This window comes from Pseudophryne corroboree, chromosome 1, assembly GCF_028390025.1.
Source record: "Pseudophryne corroboree isolate aPseCor3 chromosome 1, aPseCor3.hap2, whole genome shotgun sequence".
Taxonomy (NCBI): domain Eukaryota; kingdom Metazoa; phylum Chordata; class Amphibia; order Anura; family Myobatrachidae; genus Pseudophryne; species Pseudophryne corroboree.
In genome coordinates this window covers 1,087,371,628-1,087,384,513 of record NC_086444.1, presented here as the reverse complement: position 1 = coordinate 1,087,384,513, position 12,886 = coordinate 1,087,371,628, and the positions used below count along the sequence as shown (strand labels likewise).

The 12,886-nt window shown below is 42.1% G+C and overlaps 1 protein-coding gene across 5 annotated transcripts in view; it reads left to right on the top strand.

The window, feature by feature from the left end:
* The window catches only part of LOC134927186 (uncharacterized), a 362,077-nt gene that overhangs the window by 233,024 nt on the left and 116,167 nt on the right, over positions 1 to 12,886 (top strand). For all 5 annotated transcript variants that reach the window (XM_063921310.1, XM_063921329.1, XM_063921319.1 and 2 more), the window contains one exon: positions 9,533 to 9,730. In XM_063921310.1, coding sequence (XP_063777380.1) covers positions 9,533 to 9,730 — 198 coding nt within the window. The remainder of the gene's footprint in view (positions 1 to 9,532; positions 9,731 to 12,886) is intronic.

Below are 12,886 nucleotides of genomic sequence, written 5' to 3'. Positions count from 1 at the left end.
TCGCTCAGCCGTAGGCGAGACGCTCAAGCGTCGCGTTCGCTCACGGCCCAGAGATCACAGGCAGACACGCTATAGGCTGTTGACTAACGTAATGATTCGCTATGGTGTAGCGGACGCTCGAGACCACGAGGAGATCACCAGCGGCGCAGACGCTCACAACGCTATACCTTTATATCTATACCTTTAACAATGAGATACACAGTATACCTTAGTGTGGAGACAGTGTGTAAGTGCAACCTGGTGTAACCTGATTAACTACAAAGCTGTTTGAGCGTCTCCGACGCTCAGGGAATACTTAACACTATGAGAAATACACAGATACCTGGGTTTAGGGTCCAAAGCCTATTATATGTATTATGACTATTATACTTGCAAAAAGAATCACAGTACAAATGATACACTACAATATAACAGAGACTTCCTAACCAAATAACTACACAAGAAATACAATACAATACAATACAATCTAATCAAGGGAAAATACGAGAGAAAGAGAAGAGAGGGAGAGAGAGAGATATGAGAGAAATGGCCCACAGTAAGACAATATGATTACGGAGAGAACTTACGCACAAGGGGAAACGATCGCAAGCGCCTCTGGACATCCAACTTCCCGATTATCAGCAATGAGAACCGTTTGAAGAGAAGTGTAAGCTGGATGCCACAGGCCCGTCTTTTATGCTCCACACACAATGCAATCTAGTGGTCCCTACAATCTTATCGTCCATTGGACACAGGAATTCGGCCCTGCATTATAACAAAAGGTCATAGGTTGATTCATACAGGTGGGCTGTGACGATTTCCAACAGCTCAGGTGGGTGGGAAACTGGGTTTCCCGCCGCATGTCTAAGTGAGAGTAAATAATAGTAATGGACATAAACTTCTTATGTCCATAACTATTCGCACGAGCGATTAATACGCTCCAAACCAACATCGGAATATTGCTATTTAAATACTCTTCCGATGGGTACCAAACACTGCTGTATGACTCCTGTTAGACCCTTCCTACAATACAAAGAGGGATTCCTCCGTTCAGGGACATTCTATATTAACCAAACTTTCAGAATCTATCAAAGGGACCATGATCTACAAACTACATTAATTGTGAAAATATGTAACTATTGAGTCGCACGCTACGACTACATACTCTTTACCGTAAATACGCATACCGAGTGCGAGCGGGTGCACGCAACAGCGGGTATGCGCTATCACGGGAAAGCGCACGCATGCGCAGCGCGGACCAGTGTGAGGTGCAAATATGGCAGTGTGTGTAGGGATATTTTTCTGACTTTGACAATATGCTTGGTCAGAAGTGGTGCAATTTGCCTTAGACAGCCATACAATTGGGACACAAACTGAACGATGTTAGGCTCTTGGGACAATTGCTGCTCCCACCCATCTTTTAATAGATCTAGTATCCCTCTGTGTTGTCTACCATAGAGGAGTTTGAAGGGTCTAAACCCCATACAGTCTCTATATAAAGTCCCTATATAAATAAAGGATAATAATAATAGTAATTAAAGAGACTTGGGGTACATCTCAAGCTGCAAACATTAGCTAATGTAAGAGTAGGTCTTAATCTCGCTACTCCTGTGACACTGCCCATTTCATCATCTGCATAAGGGTTCTGTTAAAGCATTCGACCAAGCCGTCTGTCTGCGGGTGGTAAACCGAAGTGGTAATTCTATCCACCTTTAACAGGCGACACAAGTATTTCATTAATTTAGACACAAAAGGGGTACATTAGTCAGTCAGGACCTCTATTGGTATTCCTAGACAGGCATAAAGCATCAAGAACTCCCAGACAATAGTGCTAGATTTCATGTTACAAAGTGGTATGGCCTTCGGGTACCCGGTGGAGTAGTCCACCATCACCAATATATACTGATGCCCATGATCTGATTTTTCTACTGGCCCTATCAGATCTATAAAAATTGGCTCAAAAGGCATGGAAATTATAGTCAGGAAAACCAAGGGCGCCCTAAATTCTGTCTGGGGTGCATTCTTTTGGTACACTGGGCATTCATGACAATATTTTTTTACTGCAGCATGAATGCCTGGCCAGGAGAACCATAGCTGGATACGCTGGAGAGTTTTCTCCTCCCCATAAATGCATGTGAGCCGTTCTCAATACCAGCTGCTCGTGTTTTCGGGGAATCAGCAACTGGTCTACCCTTTTACCTTGCAAATAAGTTACACGGTAAAACAAATTGTTTTTCACATAAAGTAAGGTACACCTTCAGATGGTAAAGCAGAGTTTACCTTACCATTTACCACTACCACATTTTAAAACGTATTAGACAAGTTGCCATCGTTATGTTGATCTCGCCTAAAGTCCTGCAAAGGCACTCTTTCGCAAATGGGGGACTAATGTGTCTCAATCTCACTGGCAAGAGAGCGCTTTACAGTCATACAACCTTGGCTTCCAGTAGATCTTGGCCCCTGCGACAGCTCAACCTCTGTCTGTCTGCTAATGTCATGCCAGGTAACAAACTCCTGCAACAGTGGGAAGTCCTGGCCCAGGATTAGTGGATAAGGAGGTTTGGAAGCTACTGGGGCTACCATTTTTACTGGTCTTCCTTTAATCACCACTGGCAGGTGCACTCATGGGCATTCTTCTATGTCACTAAGTATACATAGCATCTTTACCAGAAGCACAACCTGGCCAGACCCGTGAAGAACCAGGTTAGCAGAGATGATAGACAATTCATTGCCAGTATCAACCAAGGCCCAGATATCCCAGCCTTCAATCTGTACCATCAGATGAAACACAGTAGTTTCAGCTGGGAAAATAATTCCAGGCGCCATACTGAATACAGGTTGTGCTGTTTTCCCTGAGCTGCAATCCACTAGCTCTCCCTGCTTTAGGAAGTACCGCTGTGCATGACTGGGCTCTCTGCACTCAAAACATATGACTGGAGATGGGCTGTTTGGTTTAACAATGGGGATCTGGGTACTGGGCTTAGGTACTGGCTGTAAACCTTGCTTGGCTTTATTGAATTTTCCCAGGGTCAGGTACCTCTTAATCACCACTGCTAGCTCCTCAATTGTCTGGGGGTCAGCCTGCAAAGGCCCAGTGTTTTACACCACGGTCTAATACCCATATAGCCAGATCTAGAGCCATCACTTCCACTACCCACTGAGAAGAGTTTTTATCTGTCTGTAACCAGGTTTTACTCAGTCTGGCCAATAATGCCAGTTTGACCATTGGATGCTCAGATGGGTTCAGCTGCAACTCATAATATTCTTGGGCTTTGCTGGGACCCATCACCCCAATCCTGCTGACTATAGCTTCCTTCAAGCAAGGATAGGACCTGACTTCAGACAACTTTAACTCAACATAGGCTCTCTGTGACTCCCGTGTGCGATAAGGAGATAATCTAAACCTTGATTTCTGGTATCAAATATGTTGCCCAAGACTACTAAACCCTTGCAAAACTACAGCTACATATTCAAAATGGTAAATTATAATATGGTGGTTGTGCCCACTTTGCCTGCGTATTTAATTCACAAAGCAATGTTGGGCCAGGCAGAATACAAGTGGGTGATATGTAAGTTACCACCCTGTGTTGAATTCAGGTGTCAAATTTGTGGCCCAAGACTGGTTAACCCTTGCAAAACTACAGCTACTTATTCAAAATGGTAAAATATGGTGTGTGCCCACTTTGCCAGTGTATTTCATGCCCAAAACAGTATTGGGCCAAGCAAAATACAAGTGGGTCATATGTAAGTGACCACCCTGTGTTGATTTCAGGTGTCAAATTTGTGGCCCAAGACTAGTTTACTCTTGCAAAACTACAGCTACCTATTCAAAATGGTAAAATATGGTGTGTGTGCCCACTTTGCCAGTGTATTTGATGCCCAAAACAGCATTGGGCCAGGCAAAATACAAGTAGGACATATGCAAGTGACCACCCTCTTTTGATTTCAGGTGTCAAATTTGTGGCCCAAGACTGGTTAACCCTTGCAAAACTACAGCTACTTATTCAAAATGGTAAAATATGGTCTGTGTGCCCACTTTGCCAGTGTATTTCATGCCGAAAACAGCGTTGGGCCAGGCAAAATACAAGTAGGTCATATGTAAGTGACCACCTTCTGTTGATTTCAGGAGTCAAATTTGTGGCCCAAGACTTGTTAACCCTTGCAAAACTACAGCTACTTATTCAAAAGGGCAATTTATAAAAATGGTGTTTGTGCCCACTTTGCCAGTGTATTTCATGCCCAAAACAGCATTGGGCCAGGCAAAATACAAGTGGGTCATATGTAAGTGACCACCTTCTGTTGATTTCAGGAGTCAAATTTGTGGCCCAAGACTGGTTAACCTTTGCAAAACTACAGCTATTTATTCAAAATGGTAAAATATGGCGTGTGCCCACTTTGCCAGTGTATTTCATGCCCAAAACAGCGTTGGGCCAAGCAAAATACAAGTGGGTCATATGCAAGGGACCCTACTCTGTTGATTTCAGGTGTCAAATTTGTGGCTCAAGACTCATTAACCCTTGCATAACTGAATGATCTGAATAAGAAGCTGGAGTTCGAATAAGAAGTGAATAAGAAGCTAGAGCTTGAATAAGAAGTGAATAAGAAGCTGGCTGAATAAGAAGCTAACTTCAGCCTCATACTATATCTTACAGAGATAATTAATACTCTCCATTGTTTTAGGGTCCCTCAAGTTTCAAAGCCTGGGATCAACTACCATATTAGGTTTTGGTACAGATCTTGTGTCTAGCCCTATTGTTGACTCTTCAATTTTGAGGAGCTCTAGTTTAAATTCTTAAGCTCCGTACCCTGCTGCACTCTACCATGTGAACGATGATGTTAGTCTAAAAGGAAGGGGGGCTAAGGGCTATTTATCTGTGATAGTGTGCAACCCCATTATTGACTACCAGGGTTCACTTTGCTTTTATTCACTGGCTCTAAACTGTGTGACTTAGATACTTTATTTTTACTGGCAGGCCCTGGGAAGGGCATGGATAAATTTGTATACAAATTAACGGTATCCCATCAGTATCCTTCCCCCTCAGACATGGTGAAAAACAGAAATAAGGGAGATAAGAATGTCCCCTCACATTCTGCATCTACCTCAAGTGACCCGCAAGACTCCCATACTTCTACCACCTTACAGGTAATACCAGTGGAATCTCTTCCATTGGCTGATATGGCAAAAGAAATGTCCAAAATAATTTTATCTCTTCTTAACAAACCCCTTGAGGACTTGATCACTAAATTGGACGCTGCATTGGCTAGGCTTGACTCTCCTTCCACCCGTCTAGACACTTTAAAACAAAGAACTAGCGATGTGGAGGATTACCTACATACAGTTCAACAACAGAGTCACTCGCAGGCCAATGTTATTCAAGCGCTACAAGAAAAAAATCGATGACTTGGAGAACCGCAATATAGCGAAGTAATCTCCGATTCATCGGTTTCCCAGAGTCAATTCCTTATTCATAATTAATTGATTTTCTCAGCATTGATCTCCCTTCAGCTCTGGGCCTTAGTGGAGATTTCCCCACCCCCAGATTGAAAGGGCTCATAGAGTTGGCCCGATTCAAAGAAATGCTCAGGGCAGATCTAGACCGGTTGTGGACAAATTCTTGTACTACAGGGTTAAGGAAAAAATTCTAGCCCAATACCATAGATCACAGCTGGTTACGGTCCGTGATCACTGAATACTAGTTTTCCAAGATTTCTCAGCAAATGTGTCCCAAAAACGTGAAGCATTTTCAGAGATTTGCCGCTTTCTCCACGACCATGACAGGCCCTTCGCCCTACTTTACCCAGAAAAACTTCAGGTAATAATAAATGACCAGCCAGTATATTTTGATGATCCTCACGTGGCGAAACGCCAACTAATGGTTTCTTGCTCACCTTCTCAGTCTCCTAGAACCCTGTAACTTAAAGGAATTATGCTATAACTATCCTGATATTTTATTCTCTCTTATCGCATGTCACACAATTAGCGTTACAACTACTAATTCTGTTTGACAAGTTTAGGATAACTATACTGACCCTGAGGTTCTTCATAACCTCTTCCTTAATTATTAGTTGATATTCATCAATGTAGACGTCTCTATCTACTAGCCCAGAGACACTTGTGATCCCAGGAGTTTTATGTAGCCTTGGGTCAAACTGACAACTTTTTACTGCTTCTATGTTTACATGTTATCAGCTACATGCTGATCCTAGCTTTTTTCATCTTTATTCTCCCCCTAGCCCTCCCTTCCTCATTTTCATTTGTTTGTATTTGTGACCTCGGACAGCTTAAATGCTGCGTGGCCCTCGTTTTTTTAGTTACAGTTATAGGAAAATTCGAACAAATGTTGATTTGAAGCATGGATATGTATATGTATTGTTGATGCTTTGTACAGGTTGTGTGGCATTCACTTCCGAGTTACCAGTTTTGCACCCTACAACTGCACCCGCTCACTTTCTCTTACAATATGCAACCTTTTTATGTTTTGCTCCAATGTATTTAATTTCTGCATTTAGCCAGTTGCCCCGAGAGGGGGTGGGTTAGCCATGCCGCTTAGTGAAAGTTCTATGTCCACCGCCCCACCACACTTACGCCTTCCATCATGGAATGTGGGTGGAGCTAATAGTCCTGTTAAATGCAAACAAATTATTACCCATCTCCGCAAATTTAATTCTGACATAATGTTCATCCAAGAAACTCATTGGAAAACTGGAGAAGATTCTTCTCTTCGTGCCCCCTGGTTAGGCCAATGTGTAGCATCCTATTGTACCAAATCCAGAGGCGTCGCCATACTAATACGTAGATCCTTACCATTCACCATCTTAAATCAGGTTATCAATCCAGACTGGAGATATATCATCCTGGATATGAATATTCATGATTCTAAATATATCCTGGTTAATATTTATGCACCGAACATTCTTTTTTCAATAATTTACTTCAGATTCTTACCCAAAGAGATCATTTTCCTTTAATAATTGGAGGTGACTTTAACACTATTGCGGACCGCACACTGGGCAAATCTCCTCCAACCGCTACTCCACACTCTTCTCACTGGAGTGTTATTTCTGTATTTACTACATCGCTACAATTATCAAACTCGTGGCGACTACTCAACTCCTCAGACAAATCATATACATTTAATTCAGGAGTTCTCTCGTATAGATTATTTTATGATTTCAGACATTCTCATGACTAATCTTATTTATGCAAAATTGCACAATATTGTTATTTTGGACCATGCTCCCATATCTATTATACTTAATCTTTGGTTTGCCCCTTCGTCAGATAGACTTTGGAGATTTCAGTCTCACTTGATTTCTTCTGAAGACTTCAAACTTTTTTTAAACGCACGATGGGCAGAATTCCCTGATAACAATATTGAGCATTGGATTTCTCCCCTTCTCTTCTGGGAGTCTTCAAAGGCGGTGATGAGGGGGCATATTATCAGTTACATAGCTAAAAAAAAGGAAGGAGTCTGTGACCACATATAATGCCCTTAGAGCGGAAGTATCATCCAACTTTTTGTGATTAAGGACTCTGATAGGGTTTGTTTAGGGAAAAAGACTCACCAAGGTATGTGTTAATGGACTAACTCTATTAGTTTAAAAAGACCCTTTTTTGCTAGTGAGACCAACAAAAGAGTTTGTCTTTCTTCATAGGTAGCTGTATGCTTATTGCCCTATATAAACTCCAATCTTGTGGTCCTGCACTTTTTTGTGGCAGGTGTTTATTATTAAAAATACACTTTTTTCCATATTATATCAAATTATAATTATTAAAGAAATATATTTTCTCACCTTTAAAACATTACCTCTGATGAAGTCGTTAAGACAAAACGCGTAGGGTCTGTCAGCTATGAGTTACCAATCCAGATTGTGAAGATTATCCCTTTTGAGCTCACACCTTGTGAAGGTGAGGGAGGATCACCTTCACATCTAAACAATCTGGACTTTTCTCACTGATATACAAATTTTATCTCTGCACAACATTTCTTATTGTGTATGTTAAAAATTGTGTCAAAATATATATATATATATATATTTAGGGCATACCACATATATATATATATATATATATATATATATATACACATATATATATATATATATATATATATATGTATATATATATCCATTTCCCTGTGTACTTTTTTTTGTATGTATTGTACCCACTGCGCTGGTTGCTATAGCTACTGCCGGATACTTACGGGAACGTGTGGCCAGGACCGGCCGAATGTGTGCTGACGAATATGCCGCATCTCACTTCTGGTATTGTGAAAAATGGGACTGTGAAAATTGAGACAGTAGGGAGGTATGGGGTTGCACTTCTCTACCATTTCAATGAGACTCTGAGTTCAAAACATTATTTTGCAGAGTAGAATTCGCAACACCACAAAATGTGCCCTTTTGATACCATAACTGACAATTGTTCCCTTTTTTGCAAGAGGCATCTTGCAACTAAAGAGGAATAATTTGGCCTTAATGAGGCATTATTGCATAGGCATAAGTTCAATGAGGGGGTGTTGGTGAAACTATGCAGAGATGGTCATCAAATGCACCTGATATCACATGCATACTTTTGCACTAAGTGTAGGTTGGTGCATTTGTGCATTTATGATGAGAAGTAGCAAACACAGCAGTCTCAAAGTATGTACAGCAGGTGCGTGTGTGTGTCTGTATATACACACAGATGTGTCCTCAGATATCGTTGCGGCGTACCATGTAGTTGGCACCATGCAACTCGCTCCAGCTCCTTGGTTATAAGTCCTGTTATAAGTTGCATTATAAATGTAACGTTACGTTATAATTGTAATATGCAATACTACTTTCTGTCCACCAGATGTCGCTTTTACTAAACTGTACAGTGCATGCCTAAATAGCCAACGGACCCTTCCTAGAGCCGCCTGCTGATTGGCTGACATTTATTGTGACAATAAAGAACCATTAATCACTTCCCTTTATATAAAAGAAATCCCCTTTCTACAAAATACAATGCCATACTGCCGCCCTGTTCACAGTATTTGTTTTGTCATTACATTGTGTACTAAGTTCTGTATTTTATTAGCATAAACAGCTTTATTATCTCAGAAAGCATTCCAGGTTTAGTTGCTATCAAATGGATAGAAACATGAAATCCACTGTACCACTGGGTTCCTATCTCATTAATGTGACTTCCAGATGGTCTCCATTGTTGTGCCGCCATTCACATTACGCTGTATACTGTAGTACACAGGCCCTGAAAGAGACTGCACTCCACACACAAGTCACATTACATATACACCAGGGGTGCTTACTCTAATCACAGTGGCTGTGGCCTAATGAATACTGGTACTGCCTGCAATGCGTGCACCCTTGGGTTTGATCCCAAGCGGGTCACGCAATTATTATTATTGTTTTTTTATATATACACACACATAACTCCTGTGTTTTGCATTAAACATGGCGTGGTGTGGCTCTTTATTCTTTTATGCTTATTTTATTATTCCACTATATCATGTCCATTCAGCATTACCAAAAAAGCTCTAAAATGCTCTATCTATATATTTATATTACATAGAAACTTCTGACTGAATATACACCATTAATCGGAGAAGATACAAATACTATCATGAGTCAAAAAGTAGCTGCACTGAAACGTATTGTAGTCTACGTGCCTAGCAGGCTGTTGTATGGTGGAATAGAAATTCTGGAAATGCCGGGAACAAATGACAGTGATCCATTGGCGATGAGCTTTATACAGGACGCACTGAACACAGTAAGTTCTGTTTGTTTACTCCCTTTTACTGTAAAATGAGCACAAAGATAGTGAAAGGATATTGGTCATTATAAAACTGATTCTCTGCATTAACCAGTGTCAACATTCAGGGGCGTAGGAATGAAAATTTTCCTGTGTGGGGATTAAAAGACCAAAGACTACTATAGGGCCTGGAGCCCCTTTTTCTCGTGTGTGGTATCTCGTTTTATGACAATTGTAACAGTGACTGTAGATAGACAAAGACTCCCAATCCTATGTTAATTTTCGTCAGTGTTTCTGTGGTTGGTCAACCCCACTTTCATTGTTTGTTTTACAATAAAAATGTATTGATAACATATTAAATTAATATTATTAATATTAACTACCAATTAGTACAATAGCTGTTAGGAAGACAGATCAATTCAATTGTACATCTTATAAATTTAAGATTTTTATACTCATTAACCTAGATTTCGTTGACAGCCTAATCTCATCTGATCTAGTCACTGCATTGCTGGTTATGGTATGTGCTACAAATGTAAATTGCTGAAACTCATGTTTGTTACTGGATGAACCACACAAAATTTAGGGTAAAAGTAAAGTGAATAGTTGCTCATCATTACAGGTTATTTATAAAATGTTTATGAATGGAACACTAAAGGTGAGTGCACACTTAGCGATATAGTGAACCATATCGCTCATTTTCCCCGTCCTGAGTGATGCAGTTTACTATGTCGCCCAGTGTGTATGTAGGTGCCAAGCAATGCACGGCCCCGTAGGTTGTTAACGACCCTCTGTCTCAGCCATGCATGTAGCTCAATTTGGACTCATCGTCCAAAGCTGCATGACGTTACTGTGCGATATCATTAGTGATATTGTACAGTGTGTATACCCGCCATCAGGGGGCCAAGCCCAGGAGTGGAAACACTAGGTGATGTCACTCACCGAGCACATCGCCTAGTGTGTACCCACCTTTAGAGTTTTTTAAATAAACAAATCCATCAAACAATTCAAACAAAGCTCAAACAATTCAAATAAAGCTATTATTGCTTCATCCGTATTTTCATTTCATTCAGCTCCTTTTGATTTTGTGTAGAAGCTCATGATGAGATCAAAACACAGTCCCACAGTATAGTATCAATATATCTAAAGAGATTCAGAGGTTGGAGGTTATTGGGGCAGATGTAGTAAGAATGGAGACAGCATAAGGAAGTGATAAACCAGTGATAAGTGCAAGGTGATAAACGTACAAGCCAATCAGCTCCTGTTACTTTACGTATTGGAGCTGTTTGGCTGGTGCGTTTATTGCCTTGCACTTATCACTGGTTTATCACTTCCTTATGCCTTCTCCAGGTTAATACATCTGCCCCAGAGATCACTGTTTGAGTTGACTAATTCAGTTAACCTCAAATTATAACATCCATGTACAATGGAAGATACAGATGCGTTTTTAATAAACTTTGCTAAAATTGCACAATAGATCCCTGTCTTACACCCAGGCCCGGCGCTACCCGTTCAGCGAAGGGATGCAGTGCAGGGAGGCGCTGGGACGGAGAGGCGCTCCCCCTGCTCTGCATTCCTTCCCTGCTGCACCGTCCTGTCCCCAGGGCCGTCTTTTCATATAGGCTCAATGGGCACTTGCCCAAGGGCCCCAGGAGTATAAGGGCCCTAGGCTGATAGCTGGGGGTCCCCTCTTTCCAGGGGTACCAGATTTTTAAAATCAGCCCTGGGGAACTGGAGATATCCTACTTCAAAGCAGCGATCCCCATCCAAGCCTGTTAATTGTTCTTCTCAGCCCGATATCTCAAGTTCTGTCTGACTTTGAGATGTTATGAGTGTATACTCCAAAAGCTGGGACTCTCCTCTTTCATTGAACCCTGCAGCTTGTCTCTACTATGCCCAGAGCCAGAGATATCAGCCTTCCAGCAGCTGGTCCTTTTTACAGCTCCACAAACCTAATGTGCAGGTTTATATATTCATTGGTAGATTGCTTTGGCTCCTGAACTCTGATCCCCAAGTCCCCAGTACCTCCTGAAAGGTGAGACTCTAGTTTTTTTATGCCTTTAAATGCTAAGAAATGTATTTCCAGGAACTTGAGATATCTGCAGTCAAGCAAACTGCCCTCCCACCGCAAAATGATGAATATTAAGCCCACTCACTACCCACCCATCCCCTATGTATTAAACACCCCCTACCACCATGGAAATCATGTACCAGGCCCTTTCATTCAGCCCAATGCCCCCTTCTACAGTTTAGTGTTCTCCCTCTCGCCCCACCAGTGCAGTAAAGGAGTAATAATCAGAAATTACTGCTCAAGGTCCTACATGCTGAGCAGAAGAAAGAACACCCCCTACCACCTGCGGGACATCAAAGCTGCCACTGATAGCACCCCAGACCCCTACTGCTGGAGGATGGGTAGGGGCTCCAGTGCATTGCTGTGCCCAGGGGCCTACACTGCTGTTAAGACGGCCCTGCCTGTCCCCCGTGCTGCTGCTGCTGCACTGGCAGCGGCGCTTGTAGCATTAGAATCCTCCTCCCTCCGCTCCCCACCCCTCACCTATGTGACAGGACAGCACTGTGTATGGGACAAAGGGGGCGGAGCTACATGGGGCAGAAGGGGGTGGGGCTAAACGGTCCCGAAGGGGTGGAGCTACACGGACCAGGCTGCTATAGTGTACAGACTCAGAGGGAGATTGGCTTAGGTAAGTGAAGGGTGAGAGGGAAGTGTGTGTGTATTGTGTATGTGTGTGTTTGTGGTATGTCTGTGTGCATTTATGTGTGCTTTAAGGACGCTACTACTACAGGGGGGGCATTACGTGTAACGTCGCTACTAATGGGGGGGGCCATTACGTGTAACAACGCTACTAATGGGGGGGGCCATTACGTGTAACAACGCTACTAATGGGGGGGGGCCATTACGTATAAGGACGATATTACTACTTTGGGGGGCATTATGTATAGGATGCTACTATTACTTGGGGGGCATTACATATAACAATACTACTACTTGGGGGGCCTTACGTATAAGGACGCTACTACTACTGGGGGGGCATTATGCATAAGGATGCTACTACTACTGGGGGGGCATTATGCATAGGGATGCTACTACTACTGGGGTACATTACATATAAGGATGCTACTACTACTTGTGGGGCATTACGTATAAGATTAATAAGA